The 25,359-nt window shown below is 47.7% G+C and overlaps 1 protein-coding gene across 1 annotated transcript in view; it reads right to left on the reverse strand.

The window, feature by feature from the left end:
• Dnah2 (dynein axonemal heavy chain 2) overlaps nt 1–25,359 on the reverse strand; it is a 109,740-nt gene that overhangs the window by 62,815 nt on the left and 21,566 nt on the right. Inside the window, exons 7-19 of the mRNA XM_035448122.1 lie at nt 23,795–24,000; nt 22,994–23,123; nt 22,589–22,771; nt 21,519–21,733; nt 9,593–9,739; nt 7,847–8,003; nt 7,048–7,287; nt 6,277–6,465; nt 4,982–5,129; nt 3,635–3,827; nt 1,194–1,394; nt 787–943; nt 245–419 (exon numbers count right to left, since the gene is read on the reverse strand). Of these exons, the coding sequence (XP_035304013.1) occupies nt 245–419; nt 787–943; nt 1,194–1,394; nt 3,635–3,827; nt 4,982–5,129; nt 6,277–6,465; nt 7,048–7,287; nt 7,847–8,003; nt 9,593–9,739; nt 21,519–21,733; nt 22,589–22,771; nt 22,994–23,123; nt 23,795–24,000 (2,341 nt within the window). The remainder of the gene's footprint in view (nt 1–244; nt 420–786; nt 944–1,193; nt 1,395–3,634; nt 3,828–4,981; nt 5,130–6,276; nt 6,466–7,047; nt 7,288–7,846; nt 8,004–9,592; nt 9,740–21,518; nt 21,734–22,588; nt 22,772–22,993; nt 23,124–23,794; nt 24,001–25,359) is intronic.

Raw genomic sequence — 25,359 nt, forward strand, 5'->3', positions numbered from 1 at the left:
AAACAAAAAAAAAACGAAAAACAAAAAACAGAACACTGGAGAGGTTGCTGGCCCCACGGCTCCAGGCAAGTTCCTCCTCTGTCCCCCAACGCTCCTTTCCTCTCCTGTGCTGCCCATCACTTGTCCCTGCTCCAAACCTCCCTGTGCCACACACTCCAATCTGTTTTCACCTTTAGGACAACATTCTAAATGCTGAGTCTCAAAACCAAGGCTGAAGGAAGGAAAGGGGTAGCGTAAGGAATACCTTTGAGTTCGAAATCTTCTAGAATGTTGTGAGCCTTCTTCTTGAAGTCATCAGCCGCGAGAATAAGGCCCGTCTTGAACTTCTCCTTGTGTTTCTTCAGCATTTGCTCACTGTCCAGCAGTATTTGTTGGAAGGCAATCCACTCGCCACCAAGACTCTCTAGCATCTCCAGGACCTGCGGAGACAGAGCTCAAAATGACCCACATGCAGGATGCCTATCCTTCCCAAGGCTAGGTACCCAGGGTGTCACTTATGCTAGACAACACCCTTCTGATGAGCCACTTCCCCAGATCTCCATCAGTTAGCGGCAGCATGCTTCTGCCCCTCCAGACCAGAGCTCACAAACAGTTCTGATTGATCCCTAAGAAACCAGTCTCCAGTTGCTGGGCCTAAAGAAGTCCACAAACTGAGTTAGCCTTGGTGCTCAGGAGTTCTGAATCTCTCACTTCTCTGCATGGCCCCCTGATGGTACGAGGGACCCTCCAGTCTGTTGCCACTGACATGAGCTTGACTGGGGTGGACCAAACACTGCAGGAACTTACACTGTCTGGAACCGGCACCTCGTACTTCTCCAGAATGGTAAACTGCTCGTGAATGGGAGGGATCTGAGTCTCCAGGCTGGGTAAGTCATGCTGCAGGGTGTCCATGAGCTGCAAACTGACCCCTAGTTCCTCCAGTGTTTGGGGAGGGCGACTGATTCTAAAAGTCAACACAGAGAGTGGTGGTGATGAGAAGCACATCCTAGACACATTCACATGTGCACATGGATACTCACACACATGCATGCGCGCACGCACACACACACACACACACACACACGCATGCGCGCGTGCACACACACTCATGCACACACACACACACACGCACACACACACTCATGCACACACACACACACACACACACACACACACACACACACACACACACGAACGCCCAAGCCAAGCCTTACTTCTCAGCGTTGTCTTTCAGATATGTGTGCAGATCCATCAGGCGCCCAGCAGCCATCTCCTTGAGCAGGGTCGTAAACTTGTTCTGCCACTCATTGCAATGCTGTACCAATGAGAACTTGAGGTGTGAACAGTCCAGCATAACAAACTGAATGTTGAGGACCGTCTCCTCCTTTTGTACGTTGTTAGCCACCTCCGTGTAGCTGCAAGAGCCACAGGTATGCTTAGAGAGTTTTATTCCTTCATGGGTGACCCCCCAACACCTCCCCAACTCTCACTCTCTCATTTCCTTCCACCCAAACCTACAGTTCTAGACAGATCTATTGCCAGGTGTCACCCAGGCCAACCCGTTACTGGTCGACTTCTGTGGTCACATCAACTTCCCAAGTACTACACAGCACAAATCAGTAGTCATAACCTAGGTCCAGGCTGGGCTCACACACACAGCTTCTAGCTCAGTTGCCTCAAGTGGGTATTTGGTTCAGGAGATAGGGTTTTCTTTTCATTTTACCAGGCTGGTCTCAAACTCCTGAACACAAGTGGTCCTCCTGCCTCCAGTTCCTCAGCTGGAACTACTGATGGACCAACCTTGCACGCTGTTCTTTTTGTTTGTTTGCTTTGTTTTTCAAGACAGGGTTTCTCTGTGTAACAGTCCTAGCTGTCCTGGAACTCACTATGCAGACCAGGCTGGCCTCGAACTCACAGAGATCTTCCTGCCAACTGCTGAGATAAAGGTGTGTGCCACCACTGCTGGGCTCCTTGCATGCTTGTTTTCTGGGATTGTTTGACGATCCTGAGCCTTCATTTCCTCATCCATATGTAGTGATGGCCACAGGACAGCCTCAGGGAATATGCTGCTGTGTGGAAGCCCCTTTGCCTCCTTTCCTGTGTCCACACCTTCATCTGGTCTCTTTGCGGGGAACACACTAATGGGCTCCCATGTGTACCTTGCTCTGTGCCGTGTCCTCCTGTGACCCCATCTCTGCCCGATGCAACCCTACCTCTCTTAGAATTCACAGCTCCTGCATAATATGCCATCCTCAGGAAGCCGTTCCTGTTGCCTCTGGCCAGATATCCTTTCTTTCTGTTACTGAGGATTTCAAAATTTCCCAAAGGTCTGTGCAGTAAGTCCCAGTCTGCAGCTTAGCTTTACTGGGAGATGGTGGGAGGAGGCAAACCAAGTAGAAAGTCTTCCCATCTATGGCATTATGCCTTGGAGGAATGGAGACACCCTGCCCGCCCTACTCTGTCTCTCCTTTATTCTACATCATAAGGTTTATGGATTTGCATCCACTCTAGTGTATATCTACAAGCCCAAAGCAATGGAGTCAACTGGTCACAGGCTAAAATGTCCCCCAACTGTGAACCAAAACAAACCTCCCTTCTGGATAGTTTGATTTTTCTTCAAGCATTTTTTATAGTAATGGACACTGCCTGGCACACCTAGTGAGCTGGCTCTGGCAGCTTACATGCATATGCTTAGTACAAATGTGTGGAGCTGGTACAGTCACAGCAAGTGCCTTCCAAGCTTTCAGAGTTCACAGACTGCCCTATTTACATAGAATAGTCTCACAGCATCCTACTGCAGGCTGCCGTATAATTATTTCACAGGAAACTGAGGCCTGGGGTATCAAACCATGCCTGAGACTGCATCGCCAGTCCGAGTTAGAGCTGCCTCAGGCCTTTCTAGCATGCCAAGGCTCCCACGTCTCTCAGCCATGCTCACTCCACTATTGTCCCTGGGGAGAAAGACCTACAGATTTCTTTTCTTTTAAAAAGTCTTCGGGACGGGCTGGAGAGATGGCTCAGAGCTTAAGAGCACTGACTGCTCTTCCAGAGGTCCTGAGTTCAATTCCCAGCAACCACATGGTGGCTCACAACCATCCGTTATGAGATCTGGTGCCCTCTTCTGGTGTGCAGATATACATGGAAGCAGAATGTTGTATACATAATAAATAAATAAAATTATAAAAAAAGAAATAGAAGGTCAATGTTTAAAAAAAAAATTCTTCGGGGCTAGAGAAATGGCTCAGTGGCTAAGAACACTAAGCTGGTCTTCCAGAGGTCCTGAGTTCAATTCCCAGCAACCACATAATGGTTCACAACCATCTGTAATGAGATCGGATGCTCTCTTCTGGCCTGCAGGGATACATGCAGACAGAAAACTGTGTACATAATAAATAAATTAAAAAAAAAAATTCTTCATGGTCCATAGGAGAACCGTGCTGAATAAATGAATGGCCATGGCCAGGACACCATGAAAAGATGGCAGTTATTTTATGGTCAAAACTTAAGAATCTTCTTCCATTTAGCTCCAGCTCATCACCTTAAGAATTGTCAGAGTGAAAGGGTTTTCCCTCTCTGTCCCTCTTCCTTCTCCTCCCTTCCTCCCCCTCTGTTCCCCTCCCCCAACCCTCAGTTCACCCTCATTGCCCTCACTCACCGGGCAATGTCAGCATCAAAGGAAGAAACAGGAGGGTTGAGGCGCTGGTAGCGACGAATAAAGGAGTCCTTGTTGATCTCCCAGATCTCCCGATACATGTCCCAGGTCTTGAGGTAATTCTGCAGCAGGCTTGCATTGTTAGTCATACCACTGCTGATCTGGGCCTGGATCTTCCTGATGTCCTCATCGCGCTCTTCAGAGGGTGAGAAAGATTCTTCTCAGTCCCAGCTCCAGCCTGGCCCCCTGCACTGCCCTGGGCTTTCGGCTCCACCAGTTTCCCCACTAAAATATACTCAAACGTGAGCATTCCAAAACACAGGGGAGGAGCTGGAGAGATGGCGCAGAGGCTGAGAGCACTAGCTGCTTCCAGAGGTCCTGACTTCAATTCCTAGCACATGGTGGCTCACAACAATCTGTAATGGGCTCTGATTACCTCTGCTGGTATGCATGAAGACAGAGCACTCATATACATAAAATAAATAAGTGTATCTTCTTTTGTTGTTTTTTGTTGTTGTTTGTTTGTTTGTTTTTCGAGACAGGGTTTCTCTGTGGCTTTGGAGCCTGTCCTGGAACTCGATCTGTAGACCAGGCTGGTCTCAAACTCACAGGGATCTGCCTGCCTCTGCCTCCCAAGTGCAAGTATGTAAATCTTAAAAGAAAACAGAGGGGAGCTAGAGGGATGGCTCAGTGGTTAAGAGGACCCGGGTTCTCTTCCCAGCACCTATAGGGAGACTCACAACCATCTGCAACTTCAGTTCCAGGAGATACAAGGCCTTCTTCCTGGACTTAGTAGGCACATACATACATTCAAGAAAAATGCCCAAATACATAAAAGAATAAGGAATGAATCTTCAAAAAAGAACAGAAAACAAGCCTGAGCCAGGTAGTGGTGGCACACGCCTTTAATCCCAGCACTCAGGAGGCAGAGGCAGGAGGATCTCTGTGAGTTCGAGACCAGCCTGGTCTACAAGAGCTAGTTCCAGGACAGCCTCCAAAGCCACAGAGAAACCCTGTCTTAAAAAAAAAAAAAAAAAAAAAAAAAAAAAAAAAAGAAAAACAGAGGCAGCAGCCCCCCCCCCCCCCACCTGCCCTGGGAATCAAGGCCTCTTCTAGTCCAACATAAATCTCAAACTTATCCTTGTTCCTCTTCCAGCCCAGTTCTTACAACCCACAGGGATGGGTCACCTAATCACAAGTCCCCTGTTCCTTCTCTAGCCTGACTCCTTGGTGTGGCTTCCCACCAGCCACAGAGATGACTGGCCCAGTGTGACTGAGATGCCCTCACCTCTCCTCCTAGCACCCCCTGGCATAAGTGCCCGCTATGTGCCCTCCCCGCCGCCCACTCACCCACGAGCACATGGATGGGCTCTCGATTCATCTTTCGTTTGATGAGGATATCGGGGAGGTGGCGGAAGATGGAGATGGTGGAGAAGAGGTGGCTGCCGATGTCATTGACCACACTAGCCAGAGTCTGCAGCGTGGGGGAGAATTCCACCTGTGGGGATGCACAGGGCAGCTTTAGGGCACTCCTGGAGAGACACAGGCCTGAAAGCCTCTAAGGTTGAACACCTCAGAGCTGGGCCTGGAGGGAGAAGAGAAAGTCAAGGCCCAGGATGAAGTCTAAGAGAGAAGAGGGCAGGCCTGGAGAGATGGGCTCAGTAGTTAAGAGCACTGGCTGCTCTTCCAGAAGATCTGGGTTTAATACCTAGTCCCCACAGAGTGGCTCACAATGGTCTGTAATTCCAGTTCTAAGGGATTCATTACCCTCTTCTGGTCTCTGCAGACATCAAGCACACATGTGGTACACAGACATACATGCAGCCAAAACACCCGTATATATAAGAAAAAAAATGGGAGAAAATAACAATTGACTGTGGGGTGCCCAGCCAGAATAGATACATCTGCCACACAACTCTTGCAACCTAAATTTTAGGGGACATCACTGAAGAGAGGGCAGGAAGATGAGCAAGTCTGCTGTGAGACTGTCTCTCCTAGAAACGGCAGGGAAGAATCACCCATGACTCCTCAGCAACATGGTTGCCTAAGCAAGACAAGGACAACACTGAGAGACATGTGAAGGTACAAGACTGGGATATCTCATGGGGTCTTACCCCTAGAAAACAAACTACAAACTGCTACAACTGAAGAATGCTGAGAGTTGGAGAATTAGTATTCCCCAAGAAGGGGCCTCCTAGCCAGGTGGTGGTGTCAAACGTCTCTAATCCCAGCACTCAGGAGGCAGAGGCAAGTGGATCTCAGTGAGCTCGAGGCTAGCCTGGTCCACAAAGCAAGTGCCAGGACAGCCAGCACTGTTAGAGAAACCCAGTCTCGAGAAGAAAAAAAAAGGGGGGGTCCCCTAATTGGTTATCCAATGCCAAGTGGTCATTCCCCAAAGCATATGCACATAAGCAGATACATATACACTACCCAGACTCAGGGGGCTGTATTTATATATAAAGAAAGGGGGGCCACAAATCTGAGAGGGAGCAAGGTCGGGGGACATGGACGGTGTTGGAGGAGGAAAGAGAAGTGGGGATATGATGTGATTATACCTTAATTCTTAAAAATTTAAAAGAGAACTGGAAGGAGCTGAGGACAAAGGTGTGATGGTTCTGCTGGGTTGGAGGCTCAAAGGCCCTCACCTGTGCCATGCCTCCATTCACATCACTCTGTAAAATGACAAGGACTCGGAAAAGTGGGTTTGGAGTGGTCTTCCCGTCCCCATTGATGGCCTTGGAAAGTTCCAGCAGAGACCACTTCACATTCATGCGCAGAGCGTCTTCCATCATGCGATCCAGTCGTATGGTGTAGAACAGCCACTGCTGCTGAATCTGAGGGGGGCGGGGGCGGGGGTCACAGACAAGCCAGACAGCTACACAAATGCAGGGTCCTGGGGGCTGGAAACAGCTCAGCTGTTAAGAGCACTGGCTACAGCCGGGCGTTGGTGGCGCATGCCTTTAATCCCAGCACTCGGGAAGCAGAGGCAGGTGGATCTCTATGAGTTCGAGGCCAGCCTGGTCTCCAGAGGAGTGCCAGGATAGGCTCCAAAGCTACACAGAGAAACCCTATCTCGAAAAACAAAACAAAACAAAACAAAAAAAAAAGAGCACTGGCTGCTCTTGCAGAGGACCCTGGTTCAGTTCCCAACAACCACAGGCAGCTCACAGCCCTACGCCTCCAAGCGCAGCAGGCATACATGCAATGTGCATGCTTGCAGGCAAAAAACGACTCATAAACATAAAAACAAATCTTTAAAGAAACAGAGGCAAGGCCCTGAATGCTGCAAGAGGAGACTTCAAACATTGAAAGCGAGCTGCATTTGGGACCAGGGTAGGATATTTGAGAAACACACACTGGTGCGAGTGGGAGCATGTCAGGAGGATATGGGGTTTCCCTACCACAGCCCTAGTCACCTCAGGGCCATCATTCTTGAATACTTCGTAGGAGTTGGTCATGATGTCCACCACATCCTGGTGCAGTTCCACCAATTTCTTTTGTACGGCCATCCGGTGTTCCTTCTGGGACTCCTCAAACTCCAGGTCTCTGTACACCCGTTTGCCCGTGATACGAACCAGCAGCATTTCTGACATTTCCTGAGCCTTCCAGCCAATGGTCAGAGTGGAAGCCTTGAAGTCATTCACAATCATCTGCACCTGGAGTCAGGCCATGCATGGTTCAAAGTGGCACCTTCTGTGACATATGTGCCCTTGACCTGTGCAGGCACCTTGTAAATTCTTCCCTGTGAAGATTGGGTTGAGGCCCTCTGGACCCAATTCTACTCTTCCACTTAGCCTCCTACCAGAATTTCTGACATTAAAAAAAAAAAAGAAATCCTGCTGGGCGTTGGTGGCGCACGCCTTTAATCCCAGCACTGGGGAGGCAGAGGCAGGCAGATCTCTGTGAGTTCGAGGCCAGCCTGGTCTCCAGAGCGAGTGCCAGGATAGGCTCCAAAGGTACATAGAGAAACCCGGTCTCAAAAAAGCAAAAAAAAAAAAAAAAAAAAAATCCTTTCCTTTCTTGCTTAAATAGACATAAGACTTTGGGATTGATTTCCATCGAGGAGGGAATCCTTCCCACAGCATATTTAATTTATTTTATAATGCCTCCCAGGGTCTTCTCCATCACCAAAGGTTCAGGTGTTGATGACCAATGTGTCAGCCTTTCCTTCCAGCAACCTTATAGACCTTTAAGTGTCTAGCAGCTGTGGCCTACCTTGCTGGCATGTATTCGGCACTCTGTGATGAAGAAGGCACTGGCCCCTTTTAGGGCCCAGTGCAGCTTCTTCAGTCCTGGGTGGATCTTCTTATCCAGGAATCGGATCCGCTCTTTGAACAGGGCCTGCTCATCTTGGGACAGCATGGCAATAATCCTGTGTATGAGAGACAGAGAAGGCTGGTAGCTGGCAGAGGAAGCTGTGAAGGCCTCTCCTCCTGCCAGGAAACTTGGCAGTCTCTGAAATTTGCATTATAGCCTAGGGCTCCCAAAAGAAACTGTGATCGTGCAAATGGTGTACACAGGGTGCTGGTGAGGTGGCTCAGTGGTTAGAGGCACCTGGCACAAAGTCTCAAGACCTGAGTTCAATTGTGGGACCCTCACAGTGGAAAGAGAGAAGTTGTCCTCTGATCTCTATGTGCACAGCAGGACTGGAGAGATGGCTCAGAAGTTAAGAGTGCTTGCTTTTTGCTTAGGACTCTGGTTCAATTCTCAGCCCCTAAATGAGGATTTACAACCATTTGTAACTTTAGTCCCAGGGGATCTGACACCCTCTTCTGGCCTCCTCAGGCACCAGGCCTGTTACACAGAGAAAACACCATACACATTAGATAGATAGATAGATAGATAGATAGATAGATAGATAGGTAAATAAAATATAAAATGTCCAATACTAGTCATATGTAGTTTGAAATATGGCCTATGGCAGGGGGGATTTTGTTGTTGTTGTTTTTCGAGAAAGGGTTTCTCTGTGTAAGAGTCCTGGTTGTCCTGAAACTCACTCTGTAGACCAGGCTGGCCTCGAACACACTGAGATCTGCCTGCCTCTACCTCCCGAGTACTGGGATTAAAGATGTGCACCACCAATGCCCGACAGGAATTTTTTAATTAAGTAATTTAAATGGAAATAGGTACATGCAGCTAAAGGCTACCACACTGAATGTATCCTTTCCAGACATAACTATTTGTTCCATCCCCTGGGACTTTCACTGAGGTGAAAAAAGTGTGTTAAGAGTGTGTCTTCCTGAAACCTCTCTGTTAAAACCTTCCCTCCTGCTGTGGTATTACTAGGCCTTGGGAGCTGGTTAGTAATGAAGGGTGAAGCTGTCCTGAGTGGGATTGGCATCTTGAGTAAGAAAGAGACCAAGTACAGCTCCAGTCTCATTCTGCCATGGAAGACACTGCAAGGTGGCCATTTAAAAACCACGAGGTAGCCTGGCGTTGGTGGCCCACGCCTTTAATCTCCAGCACTTGGGAGACAGAGGCAGAGGGATCTCTTTGAGTTCAAGACCAGCCTGGTCTACAAGAACTAGTTTCAGGACAGCCTCCAAAGCCACACAGGGAAACCCTGTCTCGAAGAAAACAAAAACAAAAACAAGCCAGGAGGTAAAGAACTTCACCTGACACTGGGTCTGCCCCTACCTTGGTTGTGAACCTCCCAAGCTTCCAGAACTGTGAGCAATGAATTTGGTTATTTCTAAGCCACCCAAACCGTGATGCTTGTTACTGAAGCCCGAACGGCTCCTAACCATGAACAAATCTCAGGCCAGAGATGGGTTCCGGCAGGTTACTTTTGCTCTCTCCCATTAGGGGGTGGAACTAACTCCAGGGCCATAACAAAGAGTGGGAAATAGGAAATCGTTTTTCAGGATGGAAGCACCGTGATGGATGGGATGCTGGAACAGACCACATGCTCAGGCAGCTCCAGCAAACGCAGGCTGTGACGAGGATGGGGACGGGGCCCACCTATTGTAGTCTCGAGCAACCAGGAGCAGGTTCTCCCGGAGAATGCGCAGGTCCTCGGCGCGTTCTGCCACGTTCATCACGTAGTGGGGCGTCTCAAACAGCAGCCGCTCCCAGTAGTCAATCTCCACAAAGAGGATCAGTAGTGTCCTGGGAGAGAAAGCAAGAGCAGCTGAGGGCACTGCTGGAGGACAGCCACGAGGAGTGCGGGGTGGGAGCACCAAAGGGATGTGTGACACAATCAGGCCTTCCAGGTGACCGAGGCACACAGGCAGCCTTGTATTCTCTACTTCCCCAAACCATGAGAACAGCAGCAGCGGGGATTTCTGGGTGTCTGGGGCAAACACCCACACGGGTACAAGGGGACAACAACAAGTCCTGGAAGTTGAACGGCAGGTGACCTGGGCTTGGGGCAGAAGGGGAATTCTAAGTGGGCAATGGCAACAGCTGGAAACTACCTAGGTCTCTAAGAGCCCCAGGGGCTGCGGCTGCAAGGAAACTTCTACAAGGGGCTTTGAAAGTGAGGCCAGTGGGAAATCCAAGCAGCAGCTTCCCCAGGTGTCTGTCCTTGCCTGACTCTGTAGAGTAGGGGCTCTCCCGTTTGGGCTGAGGCGAGCCTGACTGGAAGGAGAGTGGTATACCGAGTGAGCGAGCCAGCGGCAAGCGGGCACACTCCGTGCAAAGACTGCCTGCGCGCTCACTCACCGGGAAATCCACACTGGCCAAGTGTCAGGACGTGTTGGAGGGCGTACGGCACACAAGGAAAGGCCCCTGTCTGAAAGGGTCTTTTTTGCGGTCTCTGACCAGCGTGGGAGGACGTGTCTAAGAGTGAAGAGCTGCCCTGTTGACCAGCAACAACAGTCACTGTCTCAACCCCGCCCCCAGGCCTTCCATCGGTTTCCAGGTCTTTCCTACAGAGTGAATACAACGGGAGGGAGCTCTTCTATTCTTTTTCTTTCTTTTTTATTTTTGGTTTTTTTCAAGATAGGTTTCTCTGTGTAGCTTTGGAACCTGTCCTGTCACTCGCTGTTGTAGACCAAGCTGGCCTCGAACTCACATCTATTCTTTTTCTAATTTGCAAGGGCTCTTGTTTGTTTGCTTGCGTTGGTATTTTGCTGGCCAAAATACCAGGCTGGCCTTGAACTCACAGAGGCTGACTCTGAACGCCTGTTATTCCTGCCTCCATCTCCCAAGTGCGGATATTACAGCACACACCACTGTGTCCAGCTGTGAGGGTGATGCTCGTGTCCTATTCCTTTTGTGTGTGTGTGGCAGGGGGAGGGGGGGTGTTCTTTATTTCTCTGAGCAAGTCAGTGACTTGTTGTTTTTCATGGTTATGCCAAGCAAACTTTTTTTCTTTTCTGGTTGCTTGCTTGTTTAGACTTTCACCCTTGCTTGGTATTTGCAAAGTTCAAAACGACGGCAGAAGCACTCAAAAATCCAAATAAGGAAAAAGTAAAATTAGCAGAAACCTCTCAGAAAACAGGAAAAGAGGACACAGGTATAAGATGAAGAAGACCTTCTATGAAAAAAATAAATGGAAAATATCCTACTAATAATTTTATCTTATGTTAGAGGGAATGCTGTGTTGAATATAAAATTTAATTTTACTTGTTAATGACATCCCAGAGCATGAGCCTCAGTCCCGCTCGTGTCCTTTGTCTCTGATCTGCGGAGATCCCCCGTCCTATTCTGTCTGCCGTACCCGCCACACCCAGGGACCCTTCACAGCTCCTCTGGAGGCAGCCATCACTGCTGGCCGGCTTCCTCTCTCTCTGCCTCACCAGTGCTTCTTCAAGTTTATCCCGACCACCCACTCTCTGACCTCAGGAAAACCTTCAGACCTCGGCTTTTACTTCCCTCCTTGTTCACTCCATCCACAGACCCTGCTGTCCTTTATTTTTTGTTTTTTAATTGTTGTCTGTGCTGAGAATGGAAGCAACTTTCTAGGGTCTGGTCCATGCTAAGCACGGTCCCTCTCTCAGCTCCACAGAGTTACAGCCTTCAGTCCCAGCCCTTCATCCCAGCCACTCTCTTAGCAGTCCTCACTCTTTTGTCCTTTAGTCTAAACGGCTCACAAAAACTCCAACACAAGCCAGCCATGCTAGTGCATGCCTTTAATCCCAGGCAAAGACAGCATATTGCTGCAAGTTTGAGACTAGCCTGGCCTACATACATTTCAAGTTCGGGGGAGGAGGGTGTGTAGGTGAAATCTGTTATCCTCCAGGCTAAGCTATGTGAACAGTTGAGCAATGCTGATGAAGATCACAGATTAGTCCAGCCTCACTCTGAACAACGCCCCGAGGCCTAGCAGGGCTCTCCGGATTACATACATCCTGTGTCTTTCCCAGTTTGCTCTCTCACTCTCTTCATCCAGATTTCAAGTTGTATTACATAGGACAGTAACAAAAGAACACTGAGGTATTGGCATGAAAGCAGATATTTTGATCAATGAAATAAAATTGAAGACCTGGACATAACTCCAGACATCTAAAGATAGCTTACTTTTTTGCTCGTTTGTTTTTTTGAGACAGGGTTTCTCTGTGTAGCCTTGATTGTCCTGGCCTTAGACTCATAGAGATCCATCAGCCTCTGCCTTCTGGGTGCTGGGATTACAGGAGTGTTGCTGCCATGCCTGACAGCTGATTTTTGATTAGCAAAAAAAAAAAAAAAAACTGGATAAAAGAAAGCATCTTCAGCAAATGGGGTGCTGGTCAAACTGGATAGCCACATGTAGAAGAATGAAAACAGATCCATATCTACCACACTGCACAAAACTCAACTCCAACTGGATCACAGACCTCACTGTAAGACCAGATACGCTGAATCTGGCAGAATAGGGGGATAGGCTTGAAGTCAAGAAAGGCCTTTCTGAACAGGATGCCAACAGTAAAGGCACTGAGATCAACAATTTAATAATTGGAACCTCCTGAAGATGAAAAGTTTCTGTACAGAAAAAGACACCATCATTTGAGCAAAGCTGCAGCCTACAGAACGGGGTAAAATCTCTTAACAATTATCTGTCTCTTCAAGGCACTATCTGAAATCGCACCCTTCCCCAAGCTGGTCTCTCCCCAGGGGAAAGCTCCATCTGCTTCCTGCAGTAGAATGTGTGAAGTCACCTGTCCCATCTAGGCTCCCTGAACATTTATGACTGCAGAGTTCCTTCGCTTTCCGGACTAAAGCTCCCGGGGGCTCTGCAGCCCTGTCATCCTCAGGAGTGACATTCTCCAGCTCGGCTATACCTGCAGCTCCCTCAACATACCAGTTCCTTCCCACCATTGGAATATGGTTAAATTCATCATCTCAAAAGAGAATATATAAGAACAACCCTCATGGGCCAGAGAGATGGCTCAGAGGTTAGAGGTCCTGAGTTCAATTCCCAGCAACCACATGGTGGCTCACAACCATCTGTAATGAGATATGGTGCCCTCTTCTGGTCTGCAGGCATGCATGCAGGCAGAATCCTGTATACATAATAAATAAATAAATAAATAAATAAATAAATAAACAAATCTTTAAAAAATAATTTAAAAAACAACCCTCTCTTGATTCCTATTGTCTCAAAGGCACCACCTTCTGCTGGTCCCTTCAGAGCCTGCCTCCTTTAAGGGATTGTTCTGGAAGGATCCCCTTACTTCCTTTCTTCACCACCACTCCCAGCCCTTGCTCTCTAACCCCACCCACACCTCTCAGAGGACTCACCAAGAATTCCCGAAGCTACACCAAACAAGACTTTGTAGCCTCTTGGTCTTATCTTCCCTGACCTCTGGGTAGGCTTTTTAAAACTATACTTTTATTGTGTGTACATGGCTGTTTTGCCTGCATGTGTATCTATGTAACTGTGGGAGGCCAGAAGAGAGCATTGGATCCCCTAGAACTATAGTTACAGACAGTTGTAACTCCATGTGGGTGCTGGGAGCCGAACCCAGGTTTCTCTGGAAAAGCAGTCAGTGCTCTCAACCATTTATCCAGCCCTTCTCTGTAGCTTTTAACATCATGGCAAATACTCCACTTTCTGAATACTCCACTTTCCTGAGACCCACTCTTTCCCACAGTTCTCCACGGTGATCTTCTCTTCAATTACAATTTGTCCTCTCCATAGACTCGAGGCTCAGTTCACTGGAGCACAGTAAGGAATCTGTTACCTCTCCTGTCCCCTTAAATAGGACCCCCTGAAGGTTCTTCATCTCCAGCAATTCCCCCAGGATGAACTAACCCACTACCAAGACTTCAGTTGCCTCTGAAAGCCGATTGATTCCCAAATCTACTCAGCTGAGCTCTAGATTGTGTCCAGCTGCCTACAGACATCTCTCCCCAGCTTGTCCCAGACATTCAGACTCCATGTGTCCACAGACAGAGTAATCATTGCAAAACTTGGAGCTCCTGTCTGAGGGCTGAGCAGCCTCCAAGGAAGAAGACCACCCCATGAAGAGGACCATCCCAGGAAGAGGACCACCCCATGAAGAGGACCATCCCAGGAAGACTACCCCAGGAAGAGGATCACCTTAGGAAGAGAACCGTCCCAGGAACAGGACCACCCTAGGAAGCGGATCACCCCAGGAAGAGGACCAGGAAGAATAGCACTCGGCAAGATGGCACACAGGAAGAACACCAAGGAGCCCCCACCCACATCCACACATGGGCCAAGCACTGCGTGCATGTGCCCTCCCACAGCCCCACTTCCCAACATCCCACCCATTACTAACTCTTGTTTTTTATAAAGCAAAACTCAGTTCTCTTCAAGGAATATGTAACTCCAAAGCCATGATAAATGGAAATATTTATATCTGAAACTAGAAGACATATTCCATCTAAAGGGCTAGAGCCACACTTGTCACCACATAGGAATATGAACTTCATGTGGCTACATTTTCTGACTTTTCAAGACAGGCCAGCAAAGTCAATTCCTTTTTCTTTCTTTCTTTTTTCTTTCTCTCTTTTTTTCTCTTTCTTATTTTCTTTTTTCTTTTACCTTTTTTTAGGTAGGGTCTTATTATGTAGCTCTGGCTGTCCTGGAACTCACTATATAGACCAGGCTGATCTTGAATTCACAGAGCTCTGCCAGCCTTTGCCTCACCAGTGTTAGGATTAAAGGTGTGTGCCACCATAGCCAACTCAGAAAGTCAATTCTTAAGCAAACCTAAAATTTTTACATCATCACTGACTCTTATTGGATAAACTACTAAGGAGGTGACCTCTAGACTATTAGCAATGTTCTCTTCTCCACTGAAGTAATAGCAGCAAGGGGTGTGTGCTTTATGTAGCTATTTGTTAAACTGAACACACAATTTTTAATTATGTCTCTGTGTATGTGATATATTTTATAGTAAAAACTATTCTTAGGGGTAGAGAGATGGCTCAGGGTTAAGAGCACTGGCTGCTCTTCCAGAGGACCTAGGTTCGATTCCCAGCACCCACATGGCCGCTCACAACAGTCTGTAGCTCCAGTTTTAGGAGATCCAATACTTTCTTCTGACCTCAGGCACATACACACAAACACTTATACACATTAAATAATTTAAAAAGTTAATGCTCTAATACATTTTTAGAAAAGCAAAAGAAAACTATTTTAAACAATAAGATATTTACAAAATTAGATACAGGGTCAGTCAGCTGAAATGGCACCAGAGCTGCAGTGAAGTATCTCTGGGACAGGGCTGCCCTTTGGCTTAGATGCATGCCTGTACACTCACACAACATTTGATATCCTTGCTCCTGACTGGCATTCAGACAGCAGAAGTTACCTCAAAGGGTACTCCTGCTTTTTCTTTTTTAAAAAGATTTATATGTTTATTATGTATACAGTAAATATTTATTATGTATACCTGCATGCCAGAAGAGGGCACCAGATTTCATTACAAACGGTTGTGAGCCATCACATGGTTGCTGGGAATTGAACTCAAGACCTCTGGAAGCTCCTAACCTCTGAGCTATCTCTCCAGCACACTCCTTTTTCAAATTTAAATGTTCTTAACCTCAAGAAGAAGTGGATGAGACCCACAGAAAATCTTAGGGTGCTCTGCCTCTAAGAAATCAGTATTTATAGTAGTGTTGATAGCATGAACTTTGTTGAAAAACAGTGTTTTTGGTTTTATTTTGTGATTTGTTTTTAAAGCAGGGCTTCATGAAGACCCAGCTAGCCTTGAACTCACTATGTAGCCAAAGATGACCTTGAACTCCTGATCCTCCTCCTAAGAGTTAGGATTGCTGGTGTGCCCTTCCACCCCAGCCAAAACCTGGTTTACAATAGAAATAAAATAATTAGTATACACTTTCTCCTTGGATGTTTGAGGCCAGCCTGATCTACAAGAGCTAGTTTCCAGGACAGGCTCCAAAGCCACAGAGAAACCCTGCCTCAAAACCTCCCCCACCCAAAAAAGAGGACTGAGGTGGTAGTTCAGTGTCTCCCAGGCACAAGGTCCTGTGTTTAATCCTCCACATTGAAGAAGAGATTTAAAAATTCAAACAAAGGAACAAAAAGGACACTCAAGGAAGCTCTTGGTGAGTGTTCTGAAACAGACCTGGAGAGAACGCGTTGACTGATAGATCGGCTTGAGGCCCATGGCGTATGTAGCAAGTCAGAGGGTGTGGGAAATATTATTTGAAGGCACTTTATTAGTTGGTTTGTAGGTATAAGTGGCAATGAACAGTGTGCTAACAAAAATAAATAACAATTATTAATTCCAAAATGACAAACTATCATGCAAGCCAGGAAAGAGCTACCTCAGGCCCCTTATGCAGGTGCAACAGTTTCAAAGCTTCTGATGAACACGGGTGGTATTTTTTTCTTATAAATCCATACCTATGAAAAGTTCAGTTTATGAATTAGGCACGGCTGGGTGGTGGCGGCAGACAACTTTAATCCCAGCACTCAGGAGGCAGAGGCAGGTGGATCTCTGTGAGTTCGAGGCCAGCCTGGTCTACAAAACTACACAGAGAAACCCTGTCCCGGGAAAAAAAAAAAAAAAAATTAGGCGCAGCCAGGCTTGGGAGCACAAGACTGTAATCCCAACACTAAGGAGGTTGAGGCAGGAGGATTGCCACCGAGTTCTAGGCCAGCCTAGGCTACAGAGTGAGAGGATGTCTCAAAAGGAAAAAAAGAAGGAATTAAACAAAGTAAGAGATCCACAGAATAGTTATAACTATATACTGTAGTGAAAGCTAAGAGAAGATTCTTTCTCTTTTGAGTCAAAACAAACATTTCTGACGACAGCTGAGGAGAAGCTACTCTATCAACACACAAGGACACGGCTTAGCAGCCAGCAATACAGTCATCAATGCTGAAAATCAGTGACACCAAAAACCGTGCTACAGCTAGGAGGGAGAGTGGAGGGCGTGAATACAAACTGGGACATTTCTGGTAGTCTAAATATATCCTCCTATGCTTCCCAACTGGAGTGCTTGAATTTGCCTCTATTCATAAACATCAGGACAAGCTCACTGGGGCAAGTACACTGGCAAACAGCACACCAAAATAGCTCTTCATTTTTCTCATCTTGACAGGATTAAAAAAAAATAACTTGAAGGTAACTTATCAGATTTTGTCAGTCAGCAGGATGAAATTGGACAATAATTCCTGAGGTTGCACTAATGAGCCTATTAGAACAAAAGCAAAACAAAACAAAACAAAAAAATCCCATTTTTAGAATGATGTTCAGCCTTGACAGAATTTTGTCAATAAACTTCAAGAAACACAAATTTTATTTTATTGGCAAACATAGCTTCTTTCAAAATCCATTTGGGAATGACTTTGTTTTCTGTAACTATTTTGTAATGTATCCCCAAACGTGTGATAGACAGGCAAAGTGGGGCCAGCTAAGGGCAGCGCTGATAGCCCAGAATGACAGACACCCTGAGAATGGGGAGGGGAGGAGAGAGACACACTGGGAAAAAAGGCAGTAGGCAGGCACCCCATCCCATTCAGGTCTGGGGAAGTTCCACCCTCCTGTCCAGAGGGTGGTAACACAGCTCTTTCAACCAGGGCACCAAGGACATCTGGACACATTTGCATTAAGTGCAATCCATGAAGCTCATGTAGCCGTAAAATGTGGCAAAAGCCCATTTGGGTTACAGAGTTCAACATATTTGGGATATAAGGTGGGAAAGGCCCTTGTCGGGTCACATAAATGCTATTTGGGACTGGATGGCTCCCAGGACTTACAGTTAGGTAATTCTGAGGACTGTCAGGGACACTTCAAAAGTATGCTTATTACAAGGCTGGAAGCAGACCTAAACTGAAGGGTAAGCATGATAAGGCTGGCTGCACTCCTGGGGATACTACCAAGTTTGAGAGCTGTAACTGTCTCCAATTTCTTCTTGGGTTAAGTCAGCTCAGACTTTTATTTATTATTTACTGAGTTGAGGCAATTTTATCCTAAAATCACAAAACAAATTGTAAGGCACCTTTTATTTCTCTAGAAAACAACTGAGGAAGAACAGAAACAGACTTCCTCTATTTGCAAGAAATGCTTAGCTGTTGTTTGGGTTTCAGATAAATCTAGATCATAAATAATGTCCCACAGTTTCGGTGTGTGTGTGTGTGTGTGTGTGTGTGTGTGTGTGTGTGTGTGTAACACTAACATAAAGAGAATGCAAAAGGCATTTCTGGTGGGGTCAAGGGAGATGGCTCAGCGGTAAAGAGCTCTGCCACCAAGTCTGACCACAGAGTTAGAGCCCTGAGACCCACAGGATAGAGGAAAGCACCGACTCCATCCCACAAGCTATCCTGACCTCCACACATGCTCCACATACAAACCAACAAATAGAATGCAATGGGGGAACAACTGTTCCAGGCAGATGATTGCAGCAGGCATCTATTCTAACCACAGGGACATCTCATTCCATCTTCTAGAAAGCCAAGCACTGGCTGGGCAATGGTGGTGCATGCCTTTATTACAGCACTTGGGAGGCAGAGGCAAGCAGAGCTCTGAGTTTGAGGCCAGCTTACAGAGTGAGTTCCAGGACACTCGGGGATACACAGAGAAACCCTATCTAGAAAAAAAAAAAAAAAAAAAAAAAAAAAAAAAAAAAAAAACAAGAAAAGAAAGAATGCTGACCATTGAGGAAAGAAGAAACTGACTTCACACTTCACAGCTTGGGATTAAATCTCTGACATGAACTTTTTTTTTTTTGGTTTTTTGAGACAGGGTTTCTCTGTGGCTTTGGAGCCTGTCCTGGAACCAGCTCTTGTAGACCAGCCTGGTCTCGAACTCACAGAGATCTGCCTGCCTCTGCCTCCCAAGTGCTGGGATTAAAGGCGTGCGCCACCAACACCCAGCTTGACATGAAAGATTTAAGATGAGAAAATTTTGTGATTGGACTATAATCCCTTAATTTTTTTTTAAGTTTTGGTAGCATCATGAATGTAATTTTTCAGACTTAGAGATTTATTTATTTATTTATTTATTCATTTATTTAATTATTTAGCCTGTGTGTGTGTGTGTGTGTAGAGGTCAGAGGACAACTTGTGGGAGTTAACCCTCTCTGTCTACCAAGAGATGGAGCTGTGGTCAATATGCTGGCAGCAAGTACCTTTGGCTTCAGGGCCACCTCACTGGCCCTCTGCTCCAATATTTTATGGAAAAAGGACAAGTAGTAGCCAAGTGTGCTCATATCCATATTAGCCCAGAGTTATCCATTAGGGAGACTCTCTAGCATAGCGCCTTTGGGGGTGTCCAGCCTAACAGAGAATAAATCTTGAGATTCAACACTATTATGTGCCTGCAAATGTTATAACCAGTATTAACTGCTTGTCTATATAAATACGTAACTAGTTATAAATTGGTTTATATAGTATGTAGATAGCCAGTTATAATATAACCCTGACCCAATGTTCCTTCTCTTCAGAATCTCAAATTAATTTAAAACTTTAAGTTTTTTTGTGGGGGGGGGTGGTTATTGTTGTTTTGAGACAGGACCTTGCTATATGAGTTGCCTGGCCTGGAACTCCCTACAGAGATCGCGCTGACCAGGAACTCATAGAGATACATCTACTTCTCCCTCGCAGGTGCTGGGAGTAGAGGCAGGCACCACCAAGCCAGGCCAGGTTTATTATTTTATGTATGTGAGTGTCTGCCTGCATGTATGTATTCATATCACGTGAGTGCCTGGTACCAACAGAGATCAGAAGAGGATGTCAGATCCCCTGGAACTGGAGTCACAGATAGTTGTGAGCTATCATGTGGGGGCTGAGAACCAAACCCAGGTCCTCTGCTAAGCCATCACTCCAGCCAGAAGAGGCCTTTTTATGGTGCTTTTTGTCTCTACCTTATGCTAAAGCTACAAAACTGAGAACCTCACCAGAGCAGATGTCCAACACCTATCGCTGGTCAAACTCTTATCCCAAATCTCACTCAGTCTTCTTCCTCCACTGTGCTCCCTAACTGTTCCTCATCTGTGTGGCCTCTAATGTCCCCACCCCACAGCTAACGCCTGCACCTCCCTCCTCATGCTGCCTGTTTAACATGATTCTTTTGCTTTCTATCTGGGTATGGACTCTCCCTGGTCAGACCCCTTCAGTTGTCCAGGTGAGACACGGTCCTGCCTGGCCCTGGACCTCCCTCTCCCTTCTACATTTTTATCCAACAGATATGGATGGTACGCGCGAAAGTCAACACCAGAAGGACAGCCTCGGAGTTCAGGAGTTGGCTCTCACCACAAGACACAGGTGGTGGCAAGAGAGAGCCCAACCAATCAAATCTAAATCTGTTTCCTAATTAGGAAAAAACTGTCACCAATAGGTTCACATTCTCTGAACACAGATACCTCACAGGCTCTGCTTTCTTTTGTTGTTGTTGTTTGTTTTGGGGGTTTGGAAACAGGGTTTCTCAGTGTAGCCCTGGCTGTCCTGGAACTCCATCTGTAGACCAGGCCAGCCTCAAACTCACAGAAATCGGCCTGTCTCTGTCTCCAGGGTGCTGGGATTAGAGGCATGTGCCACCACCACCACCCAGCTGCTTTCTTCTCTGCTCTGGGGTAGAACTGTCAGCTGGCAGAACGACAGTGTGGCTGGCCCCTTGACCGCAGGGACTCCGGACACTTTACACACCCCCTGTGCCTGCCCCAGTTCCTAGCATCAACACGGTGCTCAGTTTGTCTGGTTTGGGGATCTTACAGGGTTTGGTTTTGTTTTTTTTTTTGAGTGCAGCCCAGGCTGGCCTTCAACCTGAGACTCTCCTGCCTCAGCTTCCTGTACTGGGATTGAGCCACCACACCTGGATTCACTGTATATTCTTAACAGTTAATGACTAGTTACTCCCCTCACCCTTTTTTTTTTTAATGACAGTATGAAGATGATGTTGTTTTAAAGCTATAGGAGAGAGCAGGATCTTAGGAAAAGCCAGACTAGGGATCAGGGTTTGGATAACTTAGCTGGGCTGTCACTGCCATCTAGTGGCAGAACATTGACATTGCTAGTTTAGTACATTAGAAAATTGTTAAAATCGTGGTTGGTTGTTGTCTGTTTGCTTCTTACATTAAGTAAGCTGCAAATCCAATTTTTTTTTTCAGTACTGAGGATTGAACCTAAGACCTCAGTCCCAACCTGGTGAAACTAAAATTAAGAAGTGATAGGAAGCCTTTACTCCCAGCACTTGGGAGGCAGAGGCAGCCTGGTCTACATAGAAAGTTCCAGGATAGCCAGAGCTAAGCAAAGAAACCCTGTGGGAGATGGGGGGAGGGGAGAGGGGGGATCGATAGCAGCTGAGTGCTATCGGGTGCTAGGGGTGAGGCACAGCTGTGATCCCAGCACCATGCTGAGGCCAAGGGATCACAGGTTCAAAGCCAGACTAAACTACATAGAGAAAGCCAGTCTCAATAAAACATACAGCAGAAAAGATTTCGATGGGGGAGGGGACCCAAGATAGGAGTTAAGTTCTTGGGAGAAAGAGAGGAGGCCGGCGCCGAGGACACGGGGAAGGTGCTGTACTTGTCAAAGTTGACATCCAGCATGCCTGCTTTCTCCTGGCTGATTCGTAAGAGTGGCGTGTCCAGCCGTCGAATGCAGTCCTTGTCCAGCGTTGCTGTCCATTCTTGGAAGGTTTTTCGAACCATCTCATCAATGGTTTGGACCATCTGCTGATAGGTGTGCACACTCTCCTCTCCAGTCCCAATATGGGGCAGGAAATGGGCGCCAGAAAGGCACTGGGGGGAGGAGGGACAGATGGGAATCCTGTTTATCCAGACCTACTACACGTGTGCATTTACACATGCACACCCCCTCGGCACCCCCAAAGGAGACTGAGGCTGGAGAGCTAGAGGGAGGACAGGACCAAACAGAAACAGAGCAAAGCACACTAGGCCGTAGTGGGTGGCACCTTCCCTGGGCTGCTGGTCCAGGGGTCTATAAGAAGGTAATCTAAGCAGGCCGTGAGGAGCAAGCCAATAAGCAGCAACCCTCCATGGCCTCTGCATCAGCTCCTGCCTCCGGGATCCTTCCCTGTCCTGACTTCCTTCAGTGATGAACAGCAATGCTCGTGTCAAATAAACCCTTTCCTCCCCAACTTGCTTTTTTATGGTCATGGTGTTTCATCACAGCAACAGAAATCCTACCTAAGACACCCCCAAAGTTTGTTTCTAAATAGAAGGGCACAGGTTCTCGCTGTAAAGCTCAGGCTGGACTGGACTCACAGTCTTTCTGCCTCAGCTCCCCAAGTGTTAGGATTACAAGCATATTCTACCATGCCTAAAACCAAAAAAGGTCTGTTTTTTGAAAATCCTTCCCCGCTCGTTGTTGCTTTGTCCCTGTTCTTCCAGAGACAGCAGGTTCTTGCCGCCCAGGACTCTGGGTCACCAGGTGTGTCCCTGTTTTGTTACTCTAACTTCCCAGATGCTGGCCTTATGTCTCCTTCCCACCCTTCATACAGAATGCTAAAATGACCTTTGTTCCACTAGCCACACCTGCCACCTCTGCAAGCCAACCATGGCCCCCCGGGCTGGATACAGCCAGCACACTCTGCCGTCTCACTGAAGGCAGTTTACAAGAAGCCAGACACTTACATTCATAACTCTGTCGATGCGTCGCCGTAGGATCCGCATCCAGTGGGCCTGCCCAGAATACTGAGCCATGTATGGCTCCAGGTATGGCCATTTCTTGTTCAGCTCACGGTTCACCAGGGCTAATTCGCTGTTGAACAGCATGTAGAGGTCGACAGCCTTCTTCTCATAGGTCCGCATGATGGCCTGGGGAACAACATGTCACGCTCCATGGAGGTGGGTTCCCTTAGTCTCTTACCTCAGAGGAGAATGTCTCGGCAGTTGCACACAGAAGCAGAAAGATGGAACAGAAGAAAAATCGGCAACTGAACAAGCGGGGGAAGGACATGTGTCCAGGCAGGACAGAGTCTGGAAGAACTAAAGGCAAGAGGCAGACCCTCGAGGTGGCGGTGCAGGAGGGGGTCGCACCTCCCTCGTAGCCAGCCTGTGGAAGGTGTCCAAAAGCAGCACTCCGTGTTCTACATCCCGAACCAGCTCAAAGGCTGAGGTGATCAAGTTCTGGGTCATCACCTCCAGATCCTTGATGCCAGCACGGAACCTGCAAGGTCAGAGAGACACAAAGACATGTGAGTGCCCAGGCCTGCCTCCCAGCTGTGTCCCAAGTGTTAGAATTTATTTAAAACAGTGGGGGAAAGAAGTCATGCCGTACAACAGGACTCACATAGGAGGTTTTTTTGGAAGGAGAGAGAGAAGGGACAGAGAAGGGGGACAGAGACACCAGTCCCTGGGAAAAGAGTAGTGGAAGAGTAAGGGGGAGAGAGAGGAGGTGGGCAAGGCCCACCTTTAAAAGCGAATGTGCACAGGTGGTGCTCTCAGTGGCTGAAGCTGAGGACAAATCCTGTCAGGACCCTAAGGGCAGGCCAGTACAGATGCCTGAATACTAACACCAAGTGCTATCCATCAGCCCTCAGGTCAGGCACACGACTGTGTGCTTTACGCCACGTAGTTGTTTCACTCTAGACAATACTAGGAGACAGTCCTTAGCCTTCTTTACAGATCAGGAGGCTCAGGCATCTGCCAGTGTGTCCTGAAGGTACACTCTAACCTAGACCCTGACCAACTACCTCTCTCTCCTCTTGCCTTCCCAGCCTTAAGCTGTTCCCACAGTCTTCGGCTTGCCACCCAGATCCTGGGATTTCCATAGTCCCCTTTGCACACCGAGCCTCTCTTCTCCCTCACAGCCCTGGCCTCAGCCTGTGAGCCCCTCACTTATTGTAGTCTTCATGCCAAGAGGTGTTCTTAACATCTAGGATGCCTCCGCGAACGGCTCGCAGTGTCTGCAGATTCTTATGGAAGATGTCCTCAATTTCTAGCAAGTTCCGTGTGATCTGTGGCCCCTGGGCACCAAAGAAGCAGGGAAGGGGACCCTGCTTGCCATCTTCCCACCGGGCAAAGTGGTACTGACATTCGCATACCTAAAAAGAGAAGGGTGTGAGCCTTCTTTCTCTTCTGAACCCAGGCGTCCTGAGTTCTTTGATTTGCCTTCAGCTGCCTCTGAACTAGAGAGGACTATTCAGATGGAAGACACTGGGGTGATTTTTGGCTGGAGGATGAACTATGAGATGCTTAGGCAGTTTTAACAGGCAAAAGTCAAGAAGAAAAGTGGTAGGAGATCACACAATCATGAAGAAAGAGCCAACACGCCAAGTTCCAGGTTTAGACTCTTTTTGTTTGTTTGTTTGTTTGTTTTTCGAGACAGAGTTTCTCTGTGTAGCCATGGATGTCCTGGAACTCACTCTGTAGACCAGGCTGGCCTTGAACTCACAGAGATCCACCTGCCTCTGCCTCCCCAGTGCTGGGATTAAAGGCTTGTGCCACCACCACCCGGCCAGGTTTAGACTCTTAAGTGGAGCCTTGGTCCCACCTGCTTGGCTCCTTGCAGGGGACTCAGGGTCTGCTGTGAGCTTTAATGTCCCCCCACCCTGGCAATCTCCCTACCTCGATAAGGTCCTTGCAGCGCTGCACAAAGGCATCTACCTGAGCAAATATGCTGGTCTGGTCGAGAACCCAGCCCCGGTTGGAGAACCTGTGTGAGGGAGAAGATGGGCTGAATGAGAAGCAGAAACAGGATGGATGAGTCGGTCCATGCAAAACTGGCCTGTGTGAGCTGGGGTTCAGAAAGGAGAGGAGGGAAGGGGCTAGAAGAAGACCTCAGGGGTAGGAGTCAGAACGTCTACACTCAAAACAGAACCTTAGCTGGGCGTGGACGCTTCATAAAAGAGAAGGGCATGAGACGCATTGGTCTTTCTTCTGTGGGAGTGTCAAAGATATACATGGATGTTAGGGGACCCGTCGTACTGGGTGTGCATCTGGACAGCCCGCAGGTAGTGCTCTTTCCACGCATGACAACAGGAAATACAGCCTTGCAGGTCCTCCTTGCTGGAAATGACATAGCCCTCAAAGATGCGGTCCAGAGAGATGGAGTGACAGCACAGGCGGATGATCTCATTGCTCATCTGCAGAGGGAGCCCAACAGCCTCAGTTCTCAGCCTCCTTCCCACTGCTCCCTTTCCTGGCTCTCCATAACTGTGCCTCAGGTCTTGGGCTCCGGGCTCCCGGTTTGGCTCCTGTACATTCTGTGCGTGTTGCACACCTTGCCATAACCTTTGCTCTGCCCTCAGCCCAGCTCTGCAGTTACACTGCTCTGTCCATCTGACTTTAGCAACCCCTCTACCACCCTTTGTCTCCCCCTAAAAACCCTGTCTGAATCATTCCTGCTCAGGAACCAAGTCTCTCCCTGAATCAACCTCCCCAGACCCAACTGCAAACTTGAC

Source organism: Cricetulus griseus, chromosome 7 (assembly GCF_003668045.3).
Source record: "Cricetulus griseus strain 17A/GY chromosome 7, alternate assembly CriGri-PICRH-1.0, whole genome shotgun sequence".
NCBI classification, from domain to species: Eukaryota; Metazoa; Chordata; class Mammalia; order Rodentia; family Cricetidae; genus Cricetulus; species Cricetulus griseus.